At 62.2% G+C, this 27098-nt stretch overlaps 1 protein-coding gene across 2 annotated transcripts in view; it reads right to left on the bottom strand.

Annotated features, from left to right (window-relative positions):
* The window catches only part of COL5A1 (collagen type V alpha 1 chain), a 159512-nt gene that overhangs the window by 4064 nt on the left and 128350 nt on the right, over positions 1-27098 (bottom strand). The window contains exons 43-65 of one of the 2 annotated variants that reach the window (XM_059071149.2): positions 26783-26890; positions 25749-25802; positions 24627-24680; positions 24436-24543; positions 23511-23564; positions 23316-23423; positions 22019-22072; positions 21165-21272; positions 20508-20561; positions 20210-20263; positions 19311-19364; positions 18717-18770; positions 17851-17958; positions 17680-17733; positions 17537-17590; positions 17101-17208; positions 15890-15943; positions 14993-15028; positions 14549-14602; positions 13771-14026; positions 12698-12810; positions 9574-9642; positions 5755-5988 (exon numbers count right to left, since the gene is read on the bottom strand). In XM_059071149.2, coding sequence (XP_058927132.1) covers positions 5755-5988; positions 9574-9642; positions 12698-12810; positions 13771-14026; positions 14549-14602; positions 14993-15028; positions 15890-15943; positions 17101-17208; positions 17537-17590; positions 17680-17733; positions 17851-17958; positions 18717-18770; positions 19311-19364; positions 20210-20263; positions 20508-20561; positions 21165-21272; positions 22019-22072; positions 23316-23423; positions 23511-23564; positions 24436-24543; positions 24627-24680; positions 25749-25802; positions 26783-26890 — 2004 coding nt within the window. Of the gene's footprint in view, positions 1-5754; positions 5989-9443; positions 9513-9573; positions 9643-12697; positions 12811-13770; positions 14027-14548; positions 14603-14992; positions 15029-15889; positions 15944-17100; positions 17209-17536; positions 17591-17679; positions 17734-17850; positions 17959-18716; positions 18771-19310; positions 19365-20209; positions 20264-20507; positions 20562-21164; positions 21273-22018; positions 22073-23315; positions 23424-23510; positions 23565-24435; positions 24544-24626; positions 24681-25748; positions 25803-26782; positions 26891-27098 lie in introns of both variants that reach the window. The other variant, XM_059071150.2, reaches the window with a different exon arrangement.

The raw sequence follows: 27098 nt of genomic DNA, 5'->3' as shown, positions 1-27098 counted from the left end.
AAACAGCCGGAAAGCTAGCTCTTAACCCCACGCGAGGACACTGCTGCGAGAAGGCGGCCGTCTGTAACCCGGGGGAGGGGCCCTCACCAGAGCCCTGCAGCTGGCGCCCAGCCCAGACATGCACCCTCCAGGACCGTGAGAAACAACTGCCTGTTCTTGATAAGTCCCTGGGCTGCAGTGATCTGTGACAGCAGCTCAAGCAGACCGGGAGAGACGCTGGGCCACAGCCATCCAGCTAAGCTGCCCCCAGAGTCCCGGCCCTCGGAAACTGAGTCAAATGACCAATATTTGTTGCTTTAGGTGCTAACTTTGGGAGGTAATTTGTTACAAGCCATGGATAACTAATATGCTCTCCGCAGCTCATTTTTCTCAACTGGAGCTCCACGGAGGTGGAGAGGACGGAAGGAAGCCTCGTGGGGGCAGGGCTGCCGGCCAGCCCTCCACGAAGGCACCGAGCCTGGGAACGACCTGCTCTGTGAGTTTCTGGACGTCGCCTCCCGAAGGGTCTCCCCGACCCCGCGAACTTGTCCCTCCCACGGCCCTGCCTTAACGAGAGCACTCACTGCTACCGGCAGCAGGCCAGGCTGGAAATACTTTAAAGCCAGGACCCGCACTTACGAGCCGACGTGCAACCCCTTGGGAGCTCACTCGCACTGCCGGCTCCGGCCCGTCCCCGAGACGGGACTCAGGAGGCCTCGGGCGGATGCAGCGTCCGCGTGGTTTAGACGCATCTCGGGCAATTCTGACACACGTGGGTCACGGCCACCTCCTGAGCGACACTGTCTGAAGGACCTGCTCCGGCGGCCGGGAGCTCAAGGGCACAGATGCTACAAGCTTACAACACGGGGGCCACGGCCCGGCCTCGGGGAGCACGGCCAACTGAGCTGCCAGGGAAGGCGCTGAGGACCGCTGTGGCCTCGTAGCTGCTGGGGAAGCACTGGGCGGGCAGCAGGGCTGGACACAGGGTTCCCAGAGAGGATGCCCGCCCACGCCCCTTCAGGATGGAGCCCTGGGAGGGAGCCGAGCCCTCGCCCTCCCTTGGCCAGTCCAGCGAGGAGGGGCCAGAGTCCACCCTGCCTGCCCCAGCTCTACCCCCTCACCGGTCCGACCGCCACCCAGCAGGGGCTCAAGTGAGACGCCTGGCCTGGCCTCCCCCGGGCCGCTGCTGTCACGGGGAGCTGTGCGGCTTCGGCCACAGGCGGCCTGAGCCTCGCACGCCAGTGAGCTGGGCAGCCCAGCCTTCTCCCTCCCCACAGGGAGCGGGGCAAACAGGCCTTGGCAGGGCCAGCGCCGTCTCTTCCGCCCACAAGGGACGGCGGTGCGTGCTCAGCTGGCAGGGTGATTTCTCCCGGATTGATGGGGCCCCAGCGCTCCAATGATCAGAGCACTTAGAGGGGCAGCTGTAAGCTGTAAGCTGCCGTGTGCACACCACTCCATTACCCCCTTATTCCTGAGACATAAATAACCATTATGGGCTGGCAACGGCCCCCGGGGGTGTGCAGAACCGCACACACACGGGGATTTATGTGGCGTGGCTCCTTGGGCCTCCTGCCCGCTGATCTGTGCTCCTCCACAGGGCCGGCCCTGCTCAGTGGCCCCCACCCATCAGGCTACAGAGCCGCACCGTGCCAGCGTCCGGATCCCAGTGTCTTTGGCCCTTATTTTTTACTTTTTTAAATAGATTTATTTTATTTATTCTTGGCCGCGTTGGGTCTTCGTTGCCGCGCGCGGGCTTTCTCCAGTTGCGGTGAGCGGGGGCCGCTCTTCGTTGCGGTGTGCGGGCTTCTCACTGTGGTGGCTTCTCTTGTTGCGGAGCATGGGCTCTAGGCGCGTGGGCTTCAGGAGTTGTGGCACGCGGGCTCAGTAGTTGTGGCTCGCGGGCTCTAGAGCGCAGCCTCAGTGGCTGTGGCGCACGGGCTTAGCTGCTCCGCGGCATGTGGGATCTTCCCGGACCGGGGCTCGAACCCGTGTCCTCTGTATCGGCGGGCGGATTCTTAACCACTGTGCCACCAGGGAAGCCCTGGCCCTTATCACCATGTGAATCAAGCAGGCCCCCCACCCCCACCCCTGGAGGAGGAGGCTAGCATGCAGGTCATCCTGCAGGATGACCTGGGAGGGGTGTGACTTTTCAAACTGTGGCTGAACTTCTGGTGGGCAGTGGAGTTGGGTGGGCTGAGCAGAGCCGTTCTTCAGAAGCGCCCCCTATGCCCCACCTCCATGCTCTGCTCAGCCCAACCCTCCCCCGAATCCCCTCCCCTGCCTGCCTGCTGAGCCCATGTTCTCCATCATCGGGATTATTCTGTTCAGAGTCATGATCTCTCCACCTCCTCAAAGGTAGCATCTTTTCCAGAAGTACAAATGTCAAGCGCCAAATCCGGATATTCCCATGATGCTGAGTCCTGCCTCTGCACTGGAGATGCCCAGAGGACCATTACCGAGCTCAGACGTGAGTGCCAGGATTCCTGGCGTCGGGGCAGAAAATTGGATCTGTGTTGCTGATTTTCTCAAGGAGAAGCTCACGGTCGGGATGTCACGTGGATCTCAGCTTCGGGGCTCCCGGGCAGCAGGGCTGGCTGCTTTGGGTGGAGGCGAAGGAGCCCGGTCCTTCCAGCCTTCGGAGAGATCCCCGAACCTTTGACTGTCCTTCCTGTAGAACGGCAGTTTTGTTCCCCGGGGCGCATGTGGCAATGTCTGGAGGAACTTCTGGTTGTCACAGCTGAGGGGGAAGAGGATCTAGCTGGTCAAGTCCAGGGGTTCTGCTCAACACCCTACGACGCACAGGACCCTTCTACTCCCCTGCCACACCCACACACAACAAAGAATCATCCGGCCCCGAAGGCTGAGAAACTCTGGTCTAGAACCAGGTTTTCTCTGCATGCCTTCAGGGAGCAGAACAGGAATGGCAGGTGGAGATAACGGGCGAACGGGTTCCAGCTCATTTCTCAGAAGAGCTTCCTAACACTGAGACTTCAGAACCGTGGCCTGGGCTGACTCAGGAGGTGGTGAGCTCCCTGTTAACGGAGGCATTCAAGGTGCAGCTATGCCAGAAAGGGACTGCGGTGGGAAGAATGCTGGAGTGGGAATCAGGAGACCCGCTCTGCCGTACCCTGAGGGTCTTGGCAAGTCACTCGCAAAATAAAGCGAAGGCCCTGATCAGCGGTTCCCACCCAGGAGCGGGGAGTGTTCCTTGTGCCTTTGGGTGCATGGGTGCTGGTGATGTCCTGAAAGGCCCAAGCAATGGGCAGCTGCCCCAGACGCTGACAGCACGCCCACGTCATCAGGAGACGTTGGGCCAGAGGGAGAAGACTTCGGATTGTGGGATTAAGGAAGGTCCAAGTTTGCCCTGTACTGGGAGCCTGCAGAGCCGAGAGGTCAGGTTCTGAGTTAGACAGCAGCACTGGAAACTTCTGGGCAGGGAGCTTCGCGAGGAAGAGGCATGGGGGCACTTGAATCTTCCCAGGAAGCTCTCAAGAGTGCAGGAGTCTTCTGAGCTGCATTCGGGGGCCAGAGGCACCTGCCTTTTCACCCCAGTCAGTTCTTCACAAGATACATTTTCCCAGCATCCCTTCCAGTGAACGGTCTCTCTTCCAGAAAACCAGTCTGCACCCTTTACCAGATGACACGTACGGGGCCACCCGGACCGTTTCCCTTTCGGCCGTGGAAGCCAAGGAGCTCCAGGCCCCGCCCGAGGCTCTGCCTCTGCTCTACGAGAGTCCCTGTTTCTCCTCACATCCCCACCTTGACCGCCTTGTGCTTGCGAGCCCGTGTTGCCTAAAACAATCACAGGAACGGGGATTCTTCTAGGGCTCATGGCAGCTGAGCACGGCTCTGAGCCCTTTTTAGGCACGTTCCCCCTGGAACAGCCCTGCGACGTGGTGCTATCATGACCTGCGTCCGCAGGAGACAGACAGGAGGGGTGATTCTACTTGGTGCCCCACGACCTTCTGGGGGCAGCTTGGGGTTTGCGTCAGGAACGTGAACAAATGCTGGATGGCTGAGGCTTCCGGATGCTTCTGGATCCCTTTCCACAGAGAACTGCATCCCTATCTGACCTTAAGTAGGGACCAGTCCTGCCCATTCCATGGGCAGGTCTGAAGGACTGACCCTCACCAGGCCCAGGGGCCAGGGCAGCATGGAGGGGAGGCCCAGAATCTCGAGGAGGCTGCCCTTCCGGGCCCCCGGGCCCCATGCCTGCCCTGCACTCACCCCTAGCCCCAAGGAATCCCTTGGGGGTTATAACTAGATCCTTTTGTAGCGAGAAGGACTGGAGCTTCGCACAGCTGAAGGGTCCATCCCAGTCCCAGCGGGGCAGCCAGGGGAGGAGGCAAGACGTGAACTTGGGTCCACCCGAGTCCTGCTCTCAGCGGCTACTGGCGCCCCGGTGGGTGAGCACTGCCCTCCCGCTTTCCGGCCTGGCTGAGCCTGCCCTGCAGGACCATCCAGACACTCTGGCTTGGCCAAGTAGCCGGACCACCCCAGCAGGCCGTAGGGAGAACCCTCAGATCTCACCCACGCCCCCGAAAGCACAGGACAGGAACGCACAGCAGGGAAGCCGGCTGCTCACCAGCACGCAGGGACAGCTCAGTGCCCGGGACACCTGCCCCTGGCTGGGGACACCTGTGATCAGCTCTGACACATGCCCTGGCCGCTCTGTACAACACGGGGGTTGCAGCCAAGTGGTGAAACCTCCTGGAACCAGGAAGATCCAGAAGGGACTGCAGATGGTTCACTCAATGTGGAAATCCACGGGAAGGGCCCTGACCGGAACTGGGGCCCGGGAATTAGGCAAGAGCTTCCCGACCTCGAGACCAGAGGCACAGTGCCTTCCAGAGGAGGGTGTCCACAGGCGCTGGCACCGCGAAACTGGCCCCGGACGCTACGTGGGGTGGACCCCCCGCTAGCCCTGTCCCCCAAGGGAGCCGGGCTGGGTGGGGGCCTCGGGCAGGGTCTCTGGAGAGCAGGGGGTGAGAGGCCGGGGGTCTGATGTCAGATGTGACACCAAGACCCGCAGAGGCGGCGCGTCCTGCTGACACCCCCATCTCCAGTCCTGGAAAGGCCACAGGAGGGACACGTCCGAGGGTTTCACCAGGACCGGGCCCCGTGCACGGCCCAGGACAGGAGGACGCAGCTCAGACCCGGGCTGCCCAGGGCAGACGCAGCCCCAGGAGGCACCGTCGCGGGGCTGACCCTGGCGAGCACGGGGGCCGGGGGCCAAAGAGTGAAGCAACCGCAGGCCCGACTGGCTTCTCGGGCCTGAGCAGAACGCCCTTCCCGGAGGGCAGCACGGGGTCCAGGGGGGTGACCCGGCGAGGCCTGGCGGTGTCACAAGGGTCGACACGGTCACCGCCCTCTGAGTCTGCAGGACACCTCCCAGCACGGACACACTCCCAGGGGCGAACTCAGACTCAGCTCTGGCCATTCCCCCCAAAGCGGAGGCGTCTCAACTTCCGAATCGGACCAAGAACGCCCCACGCCATGCCAGGCACGGGGTCAGGGAGCCAGGTCGGCCTTTGCCATCAGGACTCAGCGTGGCCTTTCCGACCCCAGCCACGCGGGAGGGTCCCCACCGCTGGCCTGGGGACTCCACGTCCGCCAGCCGCGGTCAGCGGCTCTGTGTCTGGGCCCTCGCTGCACCCAGGGCCCGGCACACGGTAGGTGCCCGGGAAGTTCGCGGTGGCCGAATGAACCGCGTGAGACACCGACGGACGCCGTCCCCCGCCCCCACCCCCAGGCAGGGCTGCGGGCGACACTCACGGCGCAGCCGTCCACCAGGGCGCGGATGTAGGGGCTGTTATCGTAGGACATCTCCTCGTCGTTGGAGCCCAGGAAGCGCATGGCCTTGTCGTAGCTGCCCGTGGCGGCGTCCCGCCAGGCGACCGACTGGTAGCAGTTATAGGTGACGTTCTGGTGGGCGGAGGCGCTGAGCAGCCGTAGGAAGCTCATCTGGACCACGCCCACGGGGTTGCCCTCAGTGTCCACGTAGGAGAGCTGCAGGGGGACAAGAAGGGGCGCTCAGCAGGGAGGGGACGCACGGCTGCGCAAAGCCCCTCGTCCACGCGGCCGGGGCTTCCAGAGCTTCACCCACTCGCTGTCTCCTCTGGAGCGGGGGCCACGCCAAGAGCCTCGCCGGGAAACCTGCTGCAAGCCCGGGCCCCGGGCCCCAGGCCAGCATGCACTGGGCTCTCTGGGGGGTTCCCTGGAACACTGTGAACCACGCCTCATTCCTTGCAGGGACCTAGATAACCCACCCACTCCACTTTACCTGGTTGGTCCCTACTCGGCCTCCAGGGTTCAGCTCATGTGCCTCTGCCTCCAGGAAGCCTGCCGGGGTTAGGTGCCCTCGCCCACCTCGGCCCAGCTCAGTGTCTATCTTTCCTACCGGCTGTAAGGCCCTCCACACCGGCACTGGACTCCTGTGTCAGAGGCACCCGGGGCCTGGTCTTGCAGCCCTCCCTGGACCGTGAGGACCCTGAGGGCACGGGCTTGGCGTGTACATCCCTGTCACGTGCCCCGATGCCGGAGAAAAGAGGGTGCTCATTGGATCATGCTAATCCATGAAAACCACTGGCTGATCTCTGTGATGCACGAGGACCTGGCCGGGGCCATGAGAATGGGAGGCGGAGAGGGCAGGTGGCTTCGGGGGGGAAGGGGCCTGAGGCATGGGGTCTTGGCCAGCAGACAGGAAGGTCGGCCTGTGAGAGGGTCACAGGACATATGGCCAAGAGCCAGAAGCCTGGAGGGACCAGGCACCATCGTGGAGGCACAGGGGAGAGGCCCTTCTTGCCCCTTCCCGGGCACGAACCCAGGGGAAAGCAGAGCGGGCCGTGCTGTGGCCTGGGGTGGTCAGCCCACACTGAGTGGGCAGCCCGGGGCGCTCTGGTGGCAGGAGCCTCGCCGAAAGCCCCGCTCTCTGCCAGCAAACCCAGGGCAGCACCCGGGAGAGAGTGTCGGTTCTCAAGTGGCTTCTCAGCGTCGCGGGTCGGCTGCACGCTGGGCTGAGAGCTCAGCCGCGCGCGGGCCCGTGCCAGGCGTCGCGAGAGACAGATCGGTCGCTGCGTCTTCTAAACTGCAGCTTTCTGAGCTGCTGGACACAGCAGGGGCGGGGACAGTCCTTAGCCCCTGGGACGAGGCGGGTCTCTTCTCTCCCCGAAGGCCCTCGGCGTGAGAGGCCGGGCTCTCCTCACACCCCCAGCAGAGCAGGCATGGCCCCTCTCGTCTCCCCGTCAGACGACGCACGGACTGACGTCAGGATCTGAGACCCGCGTTTCTCCTCCCTGCACACGGCAGCTCCCCCGCTGCTCTGTCTGGGACCCTAGCCCCCGGCCTACCCTGAAAGAGCCGTGCTGAACACACGAGGGAGAATTTAAGCTGATACCGTGCACGTATGTATAGCGATATCTATAGAATTAGAGCTGAAGGCGGTGAGCCAGGCCTGGGATCCTGCCCTTCCCAGCGCAGCGGGGAGAGCGCAGAGCTGCTGGCCAGCTCCCCACACGGCCACCAGCCACCGACTTCCAGCCGGACCTTGAGGAGAGAGAGTGAATACCAACCGCAGCCCGGGCCGTCGGGTGCTCCTCCGGGACGGAAGGCGACTGACTGGAGGAAGGGGCGCGTGCACAGAGAGAGACGGGGCGGTGCTGGGCGCAGGAGGACCCGAAGCCCCCAGTGCCAGGCAGGAGGGGGAGGACCAGGCACGGCCAAGCCCCGCCCCACGATGGAGTCCCAGAGCCCCGTGGTGAGGCCCCGCCCTGCTGGGGGAAAGCAGCTCTGCAGGATCACCTTCACGTGGGATGCCCAGGGCAGCCAGCCCAGAAAAGCGCCTACTTCTTCAGGGAGGGACCTGTATTTACGCCCTGTCCCCTCTGATGGCCACAGGCTGCTAGAAATGATGCAGCGGGGAAATGCCAAAGACGAGCTGATGTCTCCCCCAGACCGTCCCGTCACCTCCATCCTCGGTCAACTGTCTGCGAAACAGGACCCAAGCAGCGGGCAGGCTCTGGGCTGGCGGCTGAAAGTGGCCGCCGTTCTCTACCCGCTTCCACAGAGCAAGGGGGGTGGGTGTGCGGAGCCCCGTCTGGAGAAGGCCACCAGCACGGCTGCAGAAAGGACCACGGCCCCAGCCCCTCCTGACCCCCACCCCGTGCCCACGCCCCCCTCTATCCACCCGGCTCAAGTGTCCCGGGCACTGCGTCCCCGAGGGGGCATCCACTTCAGGTCCTTCTGCCTGCCAGTGGCTCCTTCCCGAGGACAGCACCGAGGAGGTGACGGAGAGGAGAAACAGCAGGAGAAAAAGGGAGCGAGGGTGCCGGAGGTCCCCGCACAAAGACGAGAGGAAGTCCCCAGACGTGGCAAGGTGAGCGCAAACCTTCAGTGTCTGGAAAGAGCCGCAGTGACTGGGAATCAAGGACACGGGGCGTGAGATGTTAATTGAGCACGGAGCACCTCCGGGCCTAGGAACGGGGGCTCCCCAAGTGCAGCGGGCAGAGGCCGCTGGAAGGCCCTACTCTGAGTCCTGGGGGAACGTGGCCCTGGGACCCCCGGGGAGCCAACTGAGGGCAGAGGGTCGGGCCCGAAGTCGTGGACCCGAGAGCTGGCTTCTGAGTGAGGACGACGTCCTTCAAGGATGGCCCGGGGGGACGCTAGCCGAAGAGTGAACGCAGTATGCAAAGGGCGCTCTCGTGGCACCTGCAAGGCGGCCACATCTGGAACCTAGTCCTTGAACCTTGAACTTGCCGGGAAGGGAGCACAGAACTCTGCACTTGATTCCGGAAACGGGCCCAAATCGAACTCCCGAGATGTTCGGGGAAAACACCCTGCCTCGTGGAAGCAGTCGCTGGCCCCATATGATCGGGTCCAAATGGCCTCGGCCTCTACACGGGCTAGAAAAGCCTCACATCCAGATTTTTAGAGGGATGCCAGTTGCCTTTCACCTCCGGGATGGCCTATTTAAGACCGGCTCCCCAGAAGTTAACACAGGGACCAGCACGGTCGCGTGTGACGCGACGGAGAAGCCCAGGGTCCCGTCGGCAACCGGAATGGCCCCTCGGCCCCCAGCCACAGCAGGCGCAGGGCACAAGTAGGACGGATCCTGGAAAGAACTGGATGGTTTAATGGTCCAGGACCCACTTCATCCAAGCTGCCCGCCAGGACTCAGCAAAATAAACCCTCCACTGCTGGTGTCTCTGGTCTCAATTCCTGGCGGCACCCAGCTGGGGCTCTGAACGCCAGCTTCGTGTGCTCCACCTGAACAGACAGCCATCCAGCTGCTCCCGGCTGAAGTGAACCCTCGTCACGGTGGCAGGAGGGGCCGGCCTGAGTCAGGCGGCCACGGCCCTGGAGCGGTTTGGCCAAAGGGCAAGAGCGGGTGCGGCGCTGGGGGAAATTAGTCCCATGCAGAGCCGAGCCAGGCCGTGCCACAAGCAGGCAGCCCCGTGGCCACTTACCAGGGACCCTCGCTTGTACTGACTGTACCAGGTGGAGGGCCGCTCTTTGGGCCAGCGGGCCATTTTACTCTGCAAGATACGAAACGGGTGGGTTTAACCGACACTGCCCACAGGCCGGAGGCTGTCTTACCAGTTTGCCACGCTTGAATTCACTGAACCAGGAACCCGGGTTTTCTTTGGGCCAAGAAGTGATTCTGGCCTAAACATCGAGGTGGGAGGTGGGGAGGGAGAGAAACAGAGAGAACGACAGTGTTACTTCTGCCTTCACGAGAAATGCTCCCACGTCCTGCAAACACGCCTTCTCCCCGCCCAAGAGGGCCGGCGTCCTGCCCTCACGGAGATGCAAGACGGCCTCCTGAGAGAAGAGCCCTTAGGTGCACCTAACTTCCCCAGAGCTGGCCACTCGCTCCAGGATGGACCCATGACCGCGATGGGGACGGGGGAGCCCTGGTGCTTTCCAGGCGCGAGCCCTGCTTCACATGCGGGGTCACAAGAGTCTGCATCTGATCAGCTCTGTGTACCCAGCACCTAGGACAGAGCCTGGCGCTGCGTGACTGCAGAAAAATGCTCGTGGAGGGAAGTAAGGAAGGGGTGAACGGGCGGATTCTCACTCATCTCGCCCAGATGACGACAGTAATGATAATAAGAGCATTTACTACTGATAGGCTGAGAGCAGACAGGTGGGCATTCTCTGATTCGCTCCCCTGATCTGGGGGCGTGGCTCCATCTCCAAGGCCTCTACCCGCGGACAGAGCGGGCAGCAGAGCCTACTGAGGTCCAGCGGGGTGTGAGGCGTGCGGGTGTGTTTCTGCACAGGATGTGTGCGTCTGTGGTGTGTGTGGGTGTGGTGTGCGTGCCGAGTGTGTGGTGGGGCTTTCTCTCTGGGGAGGCTGCCCACAGGTCCAGCCTGTCCCCAGCTGTCCCTCCGGTGCTTTGCCTGGGCGCCAGGTCCTGTTCCCCATCCCCCGGCTTCTCCTCTGAGCTGGCCTCGTGCAGGGGAGCCTGAGAAGCGGCCCCACTGGAGGAAGAGCAAGTCCAGCCTGCCCCCCGCCCCTCGGGACTCTCCCCTCTGGTTCCAAACCTGCCGCTGTCAGCGTTGCGCTCAAAAAGCACGAAGGCCGCCTCCTCCCAGAGCAGGACCAGAGGCGTGGGCAGGTTGGCGCCTCGCCCAGACTTTTGTCCTCCATCCCCATTCCCTTCCGCCACCACGGGGGCGCTGCAACCCGGGAGACTGGGCAGAATGCCTCAACCCGCCCGAGGGGCCCTGGCGGTCAGCACACGTGCAGAGGAAAGGCGAGGAGAAGCGGGGGTCACTCAGCGCCCCAAGCCCACCGTCCGCCTGGCTCCAGCACCAGCGAGGGCTCCCGGGGGGCGTCCTACTGGTTCTCCAGCAGCGAGGCCGTTTGCAGAGGACAGACAGCAATAAAAGAATGTGAGCCAGCATTTTTCCACTTGAATTTCATCCTGGGCCTCTGCCAGATGCAAGGGTCCTGAGGTTTGAATTTCCTTGTGAACCATAGGGGTCTTGCTGCCAGGAGTGTGGCTTCCCAAGGATTTAAAATCCCAGGTAGGGAGAGCGTGAACATGAAACAGGGGTCCCCAAGGCATCCACGTCAGTGCAGAGCCCCTGTTCCTGCCGGCCCACGGGAGTGCCGGAGCTCCCCTAGGCGACAGTGAGATTTAGGGACAGGGCACCTCTCCCTCCAGAGGAAGTGGCTCTGGGCGCTGAGGCAGCTGGGAAGCCAAGGACCACAGGTTGCCCGACTCCTGCTGTGCCCGACCCTGAACCTGCACAGGTACCATGGCTGTGGCTCCAGGAACCCACTGCCCTCGGTGTGCAGCACGGGATGGAGAACCGTTTGGGCGGGACATTATGGAGGAGGGTCTGTCCAGGCAGATGCAAAGGGCACTGCGGCCAGTCTCCACCATCTTCCCAGGTAGAGACCTCGCCTCACTTCCTCACCTGTCCTGGGCCACAGTGGGCCTGGCCTCCAACGCGTGCTTGAGAGAAAGGAGCACAGGCCTGCCACACGTGCCTGTCCCTGCACGCCACCTGCATGTCACCTACACGCCATCCACCCGCCATCCACGTGCCATCCGCACGCCACCCATGTGCCATCTGCACGCCACCCACATACCATCCACACACCACCCACACACCATCCACGTGCCATCCACACACCATCCACAAGCCACCCGCACGCCATCCACGTGCCATCCACACACCACCCGCACGCCATCCACAAGCCACCCACCAAACATCCACACGCCATTCACACGCCATCCGCACGCCACCCACACACCATCCACACACCATCCGCACGCCATCCACAAGCCACCCACCAACCATCCACATGCCATTCACACGCCATCCACACACCATCCACGTGCCATCCGCACGCCATCCACACACCACCCGCACGCCATCCACAAGCCACCCACCAACCATCCACACACCATCTGCACGCCACCCACACACCATCCACACACCACCCACACGCCATCCACAAGCCATCCACACGCCATTCACATGCCATCCGCACGCCACCCACATACCATCCACATGCCATCCACACCATCCACGTGCCATCCGTACGCCACCCACACACCATCCGCACGCCATCCACCAGCCACCCACACGCCACTGCACAGCACCTGCACACCCATCCACACACACTGGTTCACACCCTTCCGCACACACAGAGACCCCACCGCAGAGGCGAGGATGCTGAAAGGCCACAGAGGTGACTCAGATCAACTCCCCACAAAATCTCCATGGATCAGAACCTCGCTAAACAGACTGTAAAGGAACGCATGGCACTCAGGAGCGACCACTCAGGAAGCTGACGCTAAGAATTTCAGCAAAGTGCCAGCTTCTAAAAGACGCATTCGGGTCACTTTCGCTCCCAAAAGTCCTTCCGTGGGTTTCAGGTTTTGCTCTGAGGTCAGAACTGTAGGGTCATTTTAGGCAGGATTTGACCAACCAGTGGCGGAAATCCCAGCCCCGGGGGTGGTAGGGCGAAGATAGCCACGAGCCAACCACCCCTTCGGCTTCCGCAAATGAGACTGCGCTAAGCCCGTCCCATTGCTAGAAACTTCCTCCTAAGGCAAACTCAAGTCTACTTCCGGAGGAAAAGCCTTGATTTTAGATCTGGCCAGTTTCTGGTTTCATTCCTAAAGCCGCGTGCACGTGAACTATCTGGAGCCCTGGCCCGGCCCCACAGAGAGAGGAGGCAACGGAGGCGGGTACTCACCCCCTCAGACTTCTTGTCGGGGAAGAGGCACGTCGACCCCCCGGCTGTGAAGTTGCAGTAGACTTTGAAGGAGTCCCTGGAGCAGCCTTGGTTCGGATCCACCCAGTATTCACCTGGATCGCGGGGTTAGGGTTGGCGTTAGGGAGGGAGGCAGGTCGTGAGAGCTGCTCCCTGGACAGTTCCAGAAGCGGCTCTGCCACATCTCAGTCCAGCGGTGAGAGCACACAGCCCAGGCACGTGTCGCAGCACAGCCCTTTCTGGGCTTTGCCCGATGGCGTCCCGCTGCTCCCGCTGGGCCCACGGGGCGACAAGGGACAGACTCATCACCAAGGGCTGGGCTGGAGCGCGAGGCCCACGGGGTCCAAGCTCTGGGGACCCGGGAGGGTGGCTCTGCCTGCGGGCGGGCGGGTGGGAACCCAGAGGTGCTCCGGGAAGACTCCTAGAAGTTCACGTACTTAGGATCGGAGCCAGCTGGAACCACGGGCACCCCTTAAACCTGGCAGAAGAGAGTTCATCCTTCCCGGAGCAAAAAGCCAGTGTGATCTTATTTTCCAGTAGGTAGGTAGTGCTTGGTTATTAATGGTGAGAACGGGACTGATTTGCATTTGTATCATATTCTGGAGTCTAAATAGTGCTCTTCCAAGTACAACATCAAAGAGCAGCACGAGGACTCTTATGAACGGCCAACATCATATGTCAGGCCCAAAGCATTTCGGACCTTGTATACACGTCCTCTGGTAGGTACGTGTTTTAATTCCCATTTTATAGACGGGAATCATGGGACTCCAGGTGGAGCAGGTTACCTGCCAGACAATGGCTAAGATTAGACTAGACCCCGGCTCTGTGGGACCTCACAGCCTTGACCTCTTTCCCCGACCTCCCAGGACGGCTTCCCCTCCTACTATGATGCCTCGTCGGGTGACAAGGGGGGAGATGCCCCCGCATCCCCGCCGCGCAGACGGGGGCCTGAGGCCGAGCGAGGTGCGTGCCCGCCCAGGCCCGGGTCCCTCCCGCCACACCGGCTGCTCAGCCCCAACCCCCTCCGTCGGCGCCCGGGCCCACAGTTGCCCTACCGTCGGGGAAGTCAGGGTGGCAGAGCTGAAGGTCTTTGCAGGTGCGCGCGGGGTTCTGCCGCGTGCCCAGGGGCCGCTTCATCTGCTCGATCTCCAGCTTCAGGGAGTTGAGGGAGCCGAAGATCTCCTCCATGCCGTCCGCGTAGTCCATGTACTGCTGGCCCTCCCCGTCGTCCATCAGCTGGCTGGCGTCAATGTTGCGCCGGGTCCTGGACGCCTGGATCGGCAGGGGCTGGATGACCTCGCCTGGGGGGCCCTGGGTGCGGAAGAGGCACAGTGACGGGTGGGAGAGGACGAGGCGGCCCCCGGGGGGCGGCAGGGCGGGACCGCCAGGGCCACACCTGCAGGCTCCTGGGCTGCAGACTCCGGCCCCTCTTAGTGGTACAGTCTTCTTCCCTCTCCTCTGTCTCTGGAACATTCCACACCCATCCCTCGGGGCCTTGTCTAGGGCTGCCTGCTCCTGCCACACACGTGCCTGCACGCACACACGCTCGCACACACGCACGCGTGCCCACGTGCGCACACAGAGGCACCTGGGCGCGCACGCGCACGCGCACGCGCACACGCACAAACCCCTCCCCCTTCCTCTCTCCTCAACCAGACTTCCGAGGCGGAGGCGCCCTGGGCTGAGCTGCGTCCCGGGGAAGGAGACAGGCCCCGCCCCGCCACACACGTTGCATAACGTTCTGGGATTGAACCAGACACACAGATGCTTCCACGATTCCCTCGGTGTTAGGAGGACCCCCATCTGGCGCCCCAGTCCTCAAGGGCTACTTACCGGCAGGCCAGGGGGTCCTGGCTGGCCTGCTTCACCCTTCGGGCCAGTTGGACCCTGGGGAAGAAGAAAAGAGAACCAACCTTGGTCGCCGAGGCCTGACGTGACTTGAGTCCACCTCGAGGTCTAGAATGACCCCCGGAAACACGTGGGCAAGGTGGAGGGGCAAACCTAAGACGCTGAGGCCCCTTCCCGGTCCCAGATGTGAGAACCGGACACCCCAAGGAGGGGACTTGGGGGGACGGGGCCCGTTCTGCCAGGCAGGCAGCCTCAGTCTGAGATGACTCAGGGTAGAGGTGAGCTCGGGGCAGCCCAGCCACAGAGAAGGGGTGTGAACGACGGCCCCATGAGTCAAGGGGGAAGGGGGACCCCCGGGGAGGTTCTCATCCGAGGGATGCACATCCCTCCCCCGGGGGGCACGGGCCGGTCGGGGGCAGCACCACTTACTGAGGATCCCTTAGCACCTTTTGGACCAGGAGGGCCCTGCGGAGAGAGGGGCAGCGCGTCAGCTGGTGGGCGGTCCCTTCCCCTCCCGGCACCAGCCTGCTCTTCACGCCCTCCTGGCGCCCGTGGCCCCGCCTCCGAGAGGCTACGCCCGTGTCCCCGGGGGAGGTGGGCGGGGCCAGGCGCTCACCCACACGGAGGCCAGGAGGGTCCCGAGTGCCCTGGCTCAGCCTCCCACCCGCCCCAGCAGGGAAATCACAGCTCAGGCAGCCAGAGTCAGACGTGACAAGGGTGTGCTGGCCTCAGAGGCCCTGACGCAGAGCCGCTCCAGCCCTCGCAGCAGCCCACAGCAGGGGCCAGCGTCGGATCGGCCGGGGCCACCTTGGGCCACGTGCGCCCGGGCCCAGGTGGGGCTCGGAGGCTGGCTGCTTTCGGCCGAGAAGAGACTCAGGGCCGGAGGATGTCTTTGCAGGCGTGGGTCTCCCAGCTGCCTGGGGGGGCCAGGCTGGTGACTAGAAGACGGGACCCCAACTCATCACGTCCGGGCCAGGCTGGCCCAGCTCATGCCGACGGGGAGGCCGGGGGGCCAGCCACCGTCCCTGCCGCCCCCGAAGTGCCTACCGTGGACTGTCCACACGCCCTACAATGCCCGGAGACAGAGGCTCCCCGCTTCTCCTCCCCAGTCTGAAACCAGAGCCCAGTGACCCCACTTCCTTGTTTCCACTGCTCGGAACGCGGATGCGAATTAATGAGCAGATCAACCCATGGTGAGGGGCACCAGGTCCACCTGGGCTGTGGCCCAACCCCAGGGGGTCCCATGGCTTCCCTGTAACTCTGAGGCCCATCCCCCCACTCGCCCAGAACCACCCAGGGAGCCGCGCGCCCCTCCCAGATACGCACCGGCAAGCCAGGGGGGCCTGGGGGGCCAATCGGGCCCGAAGGACCAGTGATACCCTGAAAGGAGCAGAAACGCAGTCATCAGCGTTCGGATCAGGAGGGAGCTTGTCCTGCAGCCACGCCCCTTGCTTCTCGTTGGCCTCTTCCCCCAACCCGGGCCGGCCACGTGCGAGGGGAGCCCTCGCTCCCTGCTGGGCCCGCTGGGCCTGAACACCTGCTGTAAGGCTGAGCACCCCGGCGGCGGCGCTGCTGCCCGCAGGGCCGCGGGGAGGTGGCTGAGTGAGAACGCTTCCTTCTAATGTTCTAATGCGAACCGTCCCTGCCTGGTCCCCTCTGGCTGCTTTCCGCTCCTGAAGCAGGGGCCCCGGGGCAGGGGGCGGCAAGCGTCCTCGGGTCCTGTCTGTTCTGTCTGTCCATCCAGCCTCCCAGTGGCTTTTCCCACACTCGGAGTTTGCAGCCTCTGAGCCGACCCTCTCTCCGGGTCTCGGTGCCACGGGGAGACTCCGTGGACGAGGCCGGGTTGGGGGGACGGGCTTCCTCCCCGCCTCACGGCTCTGCCGCCTCCAGCTCTGTCTCGGGCGTCCCGTCCTCTTCCGGGTCAGGGGCAGGCCAAGGTGGGCAAAGCACGGGGGCACGTGTGAGCCTGTCACCCCTGGCTTGGGAAGCGGTCATTCACAGGCTGGAGTGCGGCCCCGTGGCCCTGACACGGGGACGGGAAAGGCCGGCCTGCCAGGTCCCCCCGCCCCCTGCCTCCACTCGCTCCCCGCCTCTCCTGGCCATGGAATCCACTGCAAGAGGCTCCCAGGTGCAGGAGAGGCCAAACTTGCAGGCTAAGGTTTCCTCGGCTGTGGTTTCCTGGGGGCTTCAAACTCCAACGAGCTACAGGGGTCCCCAGGGAAGTCTAGGGTCAGGTGTGCATATGGGGTCCAGGTGGGAGCGAGGGCGTGGCTGAGCATCTCCAGTGACCTCCTGGACAATTCGCTGGGTCACGGGGTCTTGCGCAGGGCGGGGGGAAATGACCTTCGTTTCTTGAGTTCACCAGGACCACGAGGGCTAACGAGGCCCGGGCTGGGCTCCAGTGCTGCCCCAGGTGGCTGTCACCTGGGCGAGCCCGTCCCCTCGGCTGCTGCCACCTGGACCTGATGGACGTGGGGGCGGCCTTCCGGCTCTAACGGACCTCGGGTCTCTGGACACAGAGCCAGCATCCCACGCACCTGTTCTCCCTTAGGGCCAGAGGAGCCCTGGGGGCCGGGGAGACCGCGGTCGCCCTTTTCTCCCTGTTCGCCCGGAGGTCCGATGAGCCCGATCAAGCCTGGGTGCCCCTGTGGGAAAGTGAAGGGGCATTTGCGGTGGCTACGCCTCACGTCCAGCCACGTGGGCCAGCTAGGCGGGGCGGCGCATCTTTGCCTTGGGGGCTGCCGTCTCCTGGAACGGACACAGGCCCAGGGCGGCTGCCGTCCACGGGGCCCCGCAGGCCCCCGACTGAGGGCAGGGGCCAGGTCCCCAAGTCGCATGGATCTGTTTTCTGTGCGTCCCCACCCCGAGCACATGACAAACGTGGGGAAAGAACAGCACGCTGCTGAGTTTGAAACCACGGGTATCTGAGGGGCCCGAGTTTCAACCACAGAGTCACCTGGAGCCCCACCTCACCTTTTCCCCTTTGGGTCCAGAGTCTCCTTTGAGGCCAGGGAGTCCTGGGGGACCCTGCGGGGGAGGCAGCGCGATCAGATTTCTCATTCCTGACCCCGCCCTCCGCCACCACCGGGGGCTCCTCGGGAGCGTCCGCGACTCACCATGGGGCCGGGGGGGCCATCGGGGCCTGGAGCTCCTGGGAGACCTTGTTCACCCTGAAACACAGTGGAGCCTCCGTGTGAGTCCCGCCCTGGCCATCCCCGTTCCCGGGCCCATGCCTGCTCCGCCCCCCCCGGAGCCACGCCCCCCAGGCCTCCCCGGGGGCCACTCACCACAGGGCCAGGGATCCCTCGCAGGCCATCGGGCCCAGGCTTCCCAGGGGCCCCCTGGGGGCCAATGGAGCCAGTCTTCCCAGGAGGGCCTTCCAAGCCGGCTTCTCCCTGCAGGGCACCAAGGGGGACGCGGTGGGACCCCAACGCTTGAGGCTCCGGTCACCCCAGCCCAGAACCGCTGCTCAGAAACCCCAAGGAGCCTTGGAGAGAACCCCAGATGCCCCCTGATATCCAGGGGCTGCCCCCGATTCTCCACATTCCTTATCGAGGCCGCCCTGCCCAATCCTCCACCCACCAACGTCCACAGTCCACTGTGCTCCCAGCCTCCCAGCTGTCATAGCCACAACAGCAGTTATGGCTGGCGCGGAACTCCTGGTGGGCACGGCCGCCATGTCCTGAGCAGACGTGGGGCTGCACGAGTTCCATCACTGTCTCAGGCGATGCCGGAGCACGTCCAGGAAGAGGCCCCGCCCAGCACCTCCCGGGGGGAGCGGCCTCGAGGGCTCTGGGCACAGGGCTGCACCCACCCTAACCTCACCGCACGGGCACCCCACCCTCTCCTCAGCCCTGACGTGGGCACCGTCACCATCTCTGCTTCGCAGGCAAGGCAGCTGAGGCCTGGCCAGGTCAACACCAGGCCCGAGGGCACCCAGCACTGGCCTCCCCGCCAGGCTGGCGGGGCAGACAGAACGTGACAGCAGAGTCGGGGACCCCGGACCCAGAGGCGCAGCCCGCCCACCTCCCGGTGAGCCTGACCTGCCCCCTCAGCATGTTCACATATGTGTGCAGTCCCCACCCTTGTGGCCACCATGCCCTCGGCACGCTCCGTCACGGGCGTGACCACGGCCGGGCTGAAAAGCACTTACCTTAGCTCCTTTCTCTCCCTGCCTGCCTTCGGGACCTATGGGGCCGGGGGGACCCTGGAAGGAGCAAGAGGGCGACATGTGACAAGTGGGTCCGCAGAAGCTCAGTGAGGGGCTGAGGAAGGGGCGTGGAGGTCACTCCCAGGCCCTTAGCACGAGGCCCAGGGCCTCCACGTCCAGAAGAGGCCCCTGGTCAGCTGCGGAGGGGGCACTCCAGCGGCCTCCTTCCCGGCTGCACACCAAGCGGCCAAGTTTATTGCAGCCCCAGAGAAAGGCTGGATTATTCAATTAGCTTGTTCTGACTTTTCCAAAGGTCTGACCCCGGGGAAAAGGGGTTTTTTTCAGCTCCACGGGTGTTTTTCTCCCACGAAGGCCGTTACTGATGGTGTCAGCAGTGGGCTCATCCTAAATGGAGCGGAGCACCGAACCAGGGGGTCTGAGATTTGATGAGGCAGGAAGCTGAGCAGGGAATGCACTTCAAACAGAAGCACTTTCCTCCTCGAGCTGCCTAGGGCCCCAGGGTCCAAGCCGGGGCGGGGGAGGGGCACACTTCATTCAGGAGGTTGACAGGCCAGGGCCCCTTGCAGCACCACTTACCCTTTTTCCCGGAGGCCCAGATGGACCTGGTTCACCAGTAGGGCCCGGGGATCCCTGGTGTCGGAGAGAGAACAGAGCATTTAGGAATCAGGGACAGTTAAGCTAAGACGTGGCAGGGCTGGGTGGGTCTGAGGCAAAGAACAACGCAGAGTTTTCAGGTCTGATTTGTCCTCGGCCAGCCCTGAAACGGTCTCTTCTTTTGCGGAATTAGCCCTAAGTAGCCCTAAGTGGAGCTGGTCCTGGAATCCTCTGCTCTGACCTCTACGCTCAGCAGCGGCGTAGGGGACCCGCCTGCCACCTGCAGTTCTGCTACATTTGGGGAACGTTCCCACCACGCCTGCCAGCACCCCTTCTGCAGAAGTGGACCCCGAGGCACAGGGAGGGCAGGTGTTGTCCTGGGTCACCGGCTAGGAAGCAGAAGAGCAGCAGACATCTCTCCAGGGGAACTGGCCCCAGAGCCGGTGTCCCTAAGCTTTCTGAGCTCAAGGCAATGTTTCAAAAAACTTGACATCAGGTGAGGGGCAACGTCTAATGTGAGCTCAGCTCCAGGGGCTGATGTGCAAAGAGTCTCTCGAGGAGAGCATCCGACTCCAATCGGGCAGAAACAGGTAATCCTGACGTTCCGGGGTGGGCTTCTGGGGGGCGGTCAAGGACGCCGGGCTCTGTGCGCGGAACCACTGTCGGGACGGTGTGTGCTTCTCCCCTTCTGGGAGGAGGGTCCCCAGCTTCCAAGGTTCCTCAGAGGGAGCTCTCGGCCCCCTATGGTGGCTGAATCACTATTCTAAGGTAACTGGGTGTACGTTTTTCTCAGAAATGAACAAAGCAAGTTGTAAACCCCAAGCCCTGACACCTCCCCGAGGAGCTGCGTCAGGGTCCTTAGAAGTCCTGGGTGGACTCACCGTCTGTCCGGATTCACCGTCATCTCCTTTGTCACCAGGGGGACCGTCTTGACCCTGTGGAGCCCAAAGCAAGTTCCTTCTACCTCCTGGATGGCACCCGAGTTCAGGCACCAACACACAACGCGTCCCTAGTCCTCACCCCCAAATCAAGCTCCATCCCAGAGGTGCCGGCGCCTAGGGCGCCCAGCAGTGGGAAAGGAGAGTCCTAACAGACAGAACCGGAAAGGAAAAAAACGGGGCCAGCAAGGCGGGTCCTGGGCTGTGGGGACCCAGGGGCTCTGCCACCTCGAGCACCTACCGCCGGGCCAGGCTCTCCGGGGGGACCGGGATCTCCGGGAAAACCGACCGGGCCCTGAAACAGAGGAAGAGAGGCATCGGGGCCCTCAGCGACCCGGCCTGGAGCGCGCTGCTCTGCGTGGCTGCATCCAGACTGCCGCCCTGCGCCGTCCAGCCCCAGGGCATCCCGCTAACTGTGACACCCCGGTGCCCTTCACAGCAAGAAGGCCTTTCCAGAGCATCCTCTCACGTGAGCCACACAAGCCAGTGCAGGCCGGCCCTTCGACTTCCGGAGGCCCTCAAAGGGCAGGCTCTTGACCACACTTCTGTTCCTGGAGCCCCGGGCTGACACCGGAACCTGGACCTTTAGCTTCTGGAAGGCGCTGCTCTGCAGGCCCTCCTGACGCACAGCCAGGGCTGCGGCGGGGTTTTGGGGGGGTGGCACACAGAGCCTGTTCCACCCACAGAGCTGCCCGGCCCACAGACACGGCCTGCGACGTGTCCCCCTCGCCCCACGTCTCCCCTCTCCCACCTCCACTGTTTTGGTGCAGTAGCTGCTGTGGAAATCTCTACACCTCGGGAAATCACCCCAAGACCAGCGACGGTCAGGCAGCCTCGGCGCGCACTGCCCGTGAGGGAGGAAGGTCTAGGGGCCCCTTGGCATCTCCCGGGTACTCACGGGGCTGCCTTTGGGACCGTCGTCTCCGGGAGGGCCCTTGGGTCCAGGGGGTCCAGCGGCACCAGAAGGGCCCGACTCTCCCTTCTCTCCCCTTTCGCCTTTGGGTCCCTGCGGGGGAAAGGCGGGGACCGTGTTCCCAGAGCCAGCCTCGCGGCCGCCTCGAGCAGGAAGCTGGCCGGAGGTGTGCTCCTCACCGGCATCGGGGGGGAAGGGAGCCCCCTGACCGGCCGGGCCTTGGCTCCTGTGGGTGCCAGCAGCTCCCCGAGCCCCGCCAACCCTCAGCAACTCGCTGGGGGCGTCTGGCTCCACTGGTACCGTGAGGGGGGGGCCTGAGCAGCCCACTGGCTCCCCGGGGCCTCTGAGGCCGAGACTCGGCTTCTAGGTGGGCAGGGTTGACTCCTGACGAAACAGCAGGCAGCGTGGACCCCGAGGGGCTGCAGGGGACCCGGGCCGCCCACCCACTCAGTGGTCCCCTCAGGGGGCGGGAGCCCAGGAGACCTCTGTCCACCGCCCTCGGGGGGGCCTCAAGAGACGGCTCATGCGACCTGCGAAGGTCCGAAGGTTCCAGGTCTGGGCTGACCAGGTGACAACGGTGGGCCCCACATTTACGGAAGCCAGTGAGAGGGCCTGGAGCACCGCGGACGGCCGTCCTGGGCGTCTATCACTAACGGCTGCGCACGCACGCGCACACGCCCCACGGCACTCCCTCTCTTTTCCGGCAAGACGGTGAGGTAGGCGCAGGAAGAGACGTGACTCCCATTTCAGGGACGGGGAAACTGAGGCAGAGTAGGAGCCTCCCACCCAGGACCCACCCACGCCACATCCCGCTCCTCCCCCAAAGCCCACCCACTCACCGGGGGACCCCCTTCGCCGGGAAGGCCAGGCTCTCCAGCTTCACCAGGCTCACCCTAAGGAGGAAAGGTGATGTGATTAGAGCAGTGATGAGAACAGTGGTCCCAGCGTCAGGCGTTTAGCGACTCGCCCCTGACACTGGGCTTGTGGGGGGGGGGGCGCGGGGCCGGGGGTGAGACGCGGTCACTGTCCTCTGAGGGCTCCCAGCACTGGAGGAGAGACAGGTGAGGGACCCAGGAACAAAGCCGTGACAGTGACATACACAGGCATGTGACACACGCAGAGCGGGCGCGGAGGGTACGTGGGGGCGTTAAAGATGGCTTTCCCCAGGAAGGGATGCTGCAGGTGAGTTCTGGAGGACGACTGAGAGAAACCAGCTGAAAGGAGGAGGGGGACAGCCAGGCAGAGGTGGACAGAAAACCCCACAACGTCCTCCGTTTGCCGGCAGGTGGGACAGGGCAGGAAGGGCGAGAGTGGTGGCGGCCGAAGCTGGGACGTGCCCTGTGGCGGGTGGGGAGGGGACGGGGAGAGCATGCTGCTCTGAGCAGAGGTCGCACACCATTCACTGGTGGCCTCAGCAGGTATGTTTCTCTGTGATTTTCCTATCGTAAGATATGAGCAGGGATGGGAGACTTCTCTCAACGGAAGGGCCTGACGTCAGAAGAAAGTTCTGGAATGGTGTGAAAGGAGTGCAAACACAGGGGAGCGCGTCCATCACCTTCCTTTTACCCCCAAGGAACTGGGATGAGTGCTTTAAAAGTAGTGCAAACTCCTGGGCCCCGGTGGAGTCGGACTCTGGCACCGTCTCGCCCGCTGCCCACATGCACACAAGTAAGGCATGTACACACGTGTGCACGTACATATGTCCAATATGCTCGCGTCATCTCCAGGGCCCAGGCCCTAACATTAACCAGATCAGATGAAGAGGACCCGGGGCTATGAGGAAACAGCATTTGACAGAAACGGGAGTTGAAAGGGTAGCAACTATGCACTTGAAGGAATAAATAGCTATATGTCTATCAGAGCCACGTCTCAGAGGAGGAGGAGGCGGGGCCTTTGCTGGTGGTTATATCATTCGGAAAATCTCCTGGGGAAGGGCAGGGCTCCCGGGTCCACTGCACACAACTTCGAAGTTTCAACATGCATCTGGCAGGAATGGCCCAGCAGTGCACCTGGACGTCTCCGTGGATGCGGTGGACACATACACGTGGGTACGTGCGCGTGTACACGCACGCGCGCGCGCACACACACACACGTTCGCACATCATACACCGGGACGGTGACGGGGCGTGAAATCACCTTCTCTCCCACTGCACCAGGATTGCCTATTCCACCTGGGGGGCCTTGCGGCCCATCAGCACCTGGAGCGCCGGAGGGTCCTCGGGGGCCGGGGGGGCCTGGGGGACCCTGAGAGAAGAAGAGCCATTGAGCCCAGAGAAAAACACAAACGTCTACCAAAACAGCAACCAGCCACCACGAGCAGGTACCACTCACCATCTGACCCACATCTCCCGTCTCGCCCTTCTCTCCTGGAGGTCCCGGCAGACCCTAGGGACATGAATTCATCAGCAGCTCGGCCCGTGGGCGCGGCTCTGTCCCCCCAACACACAACTTCCACTACCTCCCCGGCAGGACCCCAAGCCGAGCATTCAAAAGCCTCAGGGATGTGCTTTTCGACGTACAGCTACATATGAGCACGTCCCCCAAATCCCAAGTTGCAGAATTAGCGCAAGGAAAGAATCAGGCAAGTATGCAAAGATTTATTGACAAGGTGCTTATTGAAAGTGTCCCGTCAAACAATAAACCCTAATGAGCCACCAGCAGGGAAATGTTTGAATCAATTATGTCACCACCATATGCTGGGACACAAGGCAGTGACTGAGAGTCACGTTTCCAAAAATAAATAAAAAGTGATGTGTTCAAAGAATATTTAATGACATCTGACGTGACATGTAATATAAAAGGAAGTGGGAAAAGCTGGATCCAAACTCTCTATACATGCAGCACGATTCGGAGTTTGCAAAAACCAAATAGAATTATGCACGTGCATGTGTGTGTGTGTGGGGGCACAAGCGTTTAAGGAGGTGCGGAAAGGCACCACCACGTGCTGAGAAGCCATTTTTGTTTCCTTTTCTAACAGTTTCTCTGTAGTCTCCAACACTTCTACAATGAGCAAATTCACAAATGTCACCGGTTAAGAGAAGTGAGTGTGGGCGTGTCTGGAATTCTGAGAATTCACAGCACTTCATGTACGGAGAAGCCCCTGAAGCCTCGCCTTAGCTGCCCCATTCTTCAGAAGACAGGAGGGAGGGGACAGGAGGGCAGGGCAGGGGACGGGAGGGGAGGGGAAGGCGTCGTCGCAGAGATGCAGGAATCAGCTGACGTGGACCCCCAGCCATTGTGCAAACTCTGTTGTTACCTGCAGCCCCACGGGTCCCGGGGGCCCGGGAAAACCTCTTGGACCTTCATCACCTTTCTGCCCAAAAAGGCCCTGCTGCCCGCGAGGACCTGGCTCGCCGTCAGCTCCCTACAGAGAGATCGTTCAGCATACGGCGAGGGCCGGGCACAGGGCCACATCAGCTCGAGGGGTGGGGACTCTCCGATACTCACAGAGGGGCCTGGCTGTCCGATGGGTCCTTGAGGTCCTGTAGGCCCAGGTGGACCCTGTGGGGAAGAGACAGAGACGGTCGTTTCCTGAGTCACAGCTGAGGCTGAGGGAGAAAGGCCAGTGCGCACAGGGGGCCCTGCAGCCAAGGTCATCGGGGCAGCACCCACACTTGGCCGTCCTGGGCCAGGCTGCCGGCTCTGGAATGCATGATGCTCTCTGTTCAACCCCGAGCGTGTGCTGTCGGGGGTGGGGGTGGGGGCGGCCACACCGACGTCCCGCCAGAGGCCACCGTGCATCATCTCGGCCCCCACCACACACCCATGACACAGGCCCCAGAGGCCCCGTTTGAAAACGAGGACCAAGAACCACGTGGCTCATCCGTGGCCGAGCAAGGGACTGACTCCAAAGTCCACACCTGGCACCACGATGCCTGCCCCCAAGCATGTCCCCAAGCACATTTCACTGATGGCACAGGGTGCGCGTGAGAGAGGCCAGCATGCTGTCGCCGTCCTGGGGAGCCTGACTGGCCCCGGGTCAACAGGGACGCGGTCACCGTCTCCCGGGAACAGACACGCCTGGCGAAAAGGTCCGCAGTGCAGGCCTCCTTCCAGGGCCACCGGGCGGAGCTGCCAGCCAAGTGACAGGGCGTTTGCAAGAACGCACCAGTATTTCTAAAGCAGAATTTTTTTTTTTAAGGGAAAATTAAGAGGCATTTGGTCAGGGCGCTGCCTCTGTTGGAATATCCTGCAGCCCTCAGCATGGGAGGGCGGTGATTATGTCTATGGGACCGAAAACCTCAAAGACAAAAACTCTGAATTTGTTTGACTTCGCAGAACGTGTGAGTGCTTTCTGCTCATCTGTTAATAAGGGATTCTCTTACAGATACATGTGCACCTAACACATACCTGTGCACGTACACACGCATGTAAGGCACCAGCACACACACGAGATTTCAAGAGGGGAGGAGAGCCCGAAGCCCGGCTCTGTGCCGTCCGTTACCGGTGTGAATGCTGTCACATGATAACGGTTGTTCATGTCAGCGACGAGCGCGGCCCACACCGAGCACATGGCCGTGTGCCGTGGCTCCCCTGGTGGCCCTGCGTGTGGCTCGTGTGGCCCCTTACCTGTTCACCTTTGTCTCCCTTGCTCCCCTTCTGTCCGGGTTCCCCGATCTCCCCCTGTGGGAACATGTGAATGACTCATCAGACGATCCAATAATCATTTGCATGTTATCTGCTCCCCTTAATTCGTTTTTCTTGGAGAGTAAGGATAATCTCCTCTCCAGAGGGCCCTATAACTTTCCTAAGAAGAAACGTTTCCATTATATTAATTTGATTTCTTTTTAACTAAGAGAACTAAAAGGGCTGAGACCTTGATCTTACGCTTTGCAGGCCTGTACCAGATTTGAAAGTGTGATAAAAAATCATAATGGAAATATTTACTTTGTCAAGTTGGATGACATGACAGTATAATAAAGACAACTCAGTTACTATGCTTCCAAAGTTATTAAACTCTCCCCAGTGTTTCTGCTGTGCAGGGCTGCCTCCCACCCCGAGAGGCAAGGCGTCACCGCTGCAGAGGTGACAAAGTCGGAAATGTCACCGGAGAGTTCTCATAAACAGAAAGTCAAACCGAAGAGATAAATTTCACTGTCTTCACTGAACAGAGGATAAAATACAAGCTACGGCAGTAACAGCGTCAGCGTCATAAAGCGCGTTCTTAATGGAAGGGGGCCTTGATCACTGAAGGGGAGACATTTAAAAATAGACACTGAGTAAAACCTCATTAAATCGGGCTCCACAGATTTAGAATTTGAAATGATTGAGAGCATTTTCCCTTGCTCTGGCTGCTACAGCAAATGTCTTTGGCAACCCCAAAACTACACAAGAGAAAAGCAGCGTCTAAGTCCCCTCAAGCATGTCGGAGATCTCCTTTACTACCATTATTTGTGAGCGATTCCAAAATCATCCACTAACGCCAAGAACGTCGGATGGCGGCACGGGGTCCCTCTGTCGCCAGAGCCCCTACGTCGCCTGCATCCCTTGGTTGAAAAGGACCCCACCCCCACCCCCACCCCGCCGGCTCTGACCTGCCGTCACTGGCCAGGCTTGGCTGTGCATATGGCCCAGGTTGGGGGACTTCTCCGAATTCTTCTTACCTTATCTCCGTCTTCTCCAGGGGGACCCGCAGGGCCAGCTGGGCCGGGGAGCCCCACGGGCCCCTGTAGACCGTCTCGGCCAGCTGGGCCTTGCGGACCTTTCTCGCCCTAAAGAGGAGAGGAGATCCCTGTTCACAGGCAGCTCCACCGTGGGAACGTCCTGCCACCAGCTCATCCCCCACAGAGAGGCCCACAGGCAGGAAGGGGGCAGTTCCTGGGCAGGGATCATCAGCCTGGTCCTAATGGATCTCCCGCGGATGCCCCGAGGGAGGCTCCGAGTCCGGCCTTGTATCACCCCTTCCCCTGCATCTCTGCA

This window comes from Kogia breviceps, chromosome 8 (genome assembly GCF_026419965.1).
Source record: "Kogia breviceps isolate mKogBre1 chromosome 8, mKogBre1 haplotype 1, whole genome shotgun sequence".
Classification (NCBI taxonomy): Eukaryota; Metazoa; Chordata; class Mammalia; order Artiodactyla; family Physeteridae; genus Kogia; species Kogia breviceps.
This window is presented reverse-complemented; position numbering and strand designations above follow the sequence as displayed.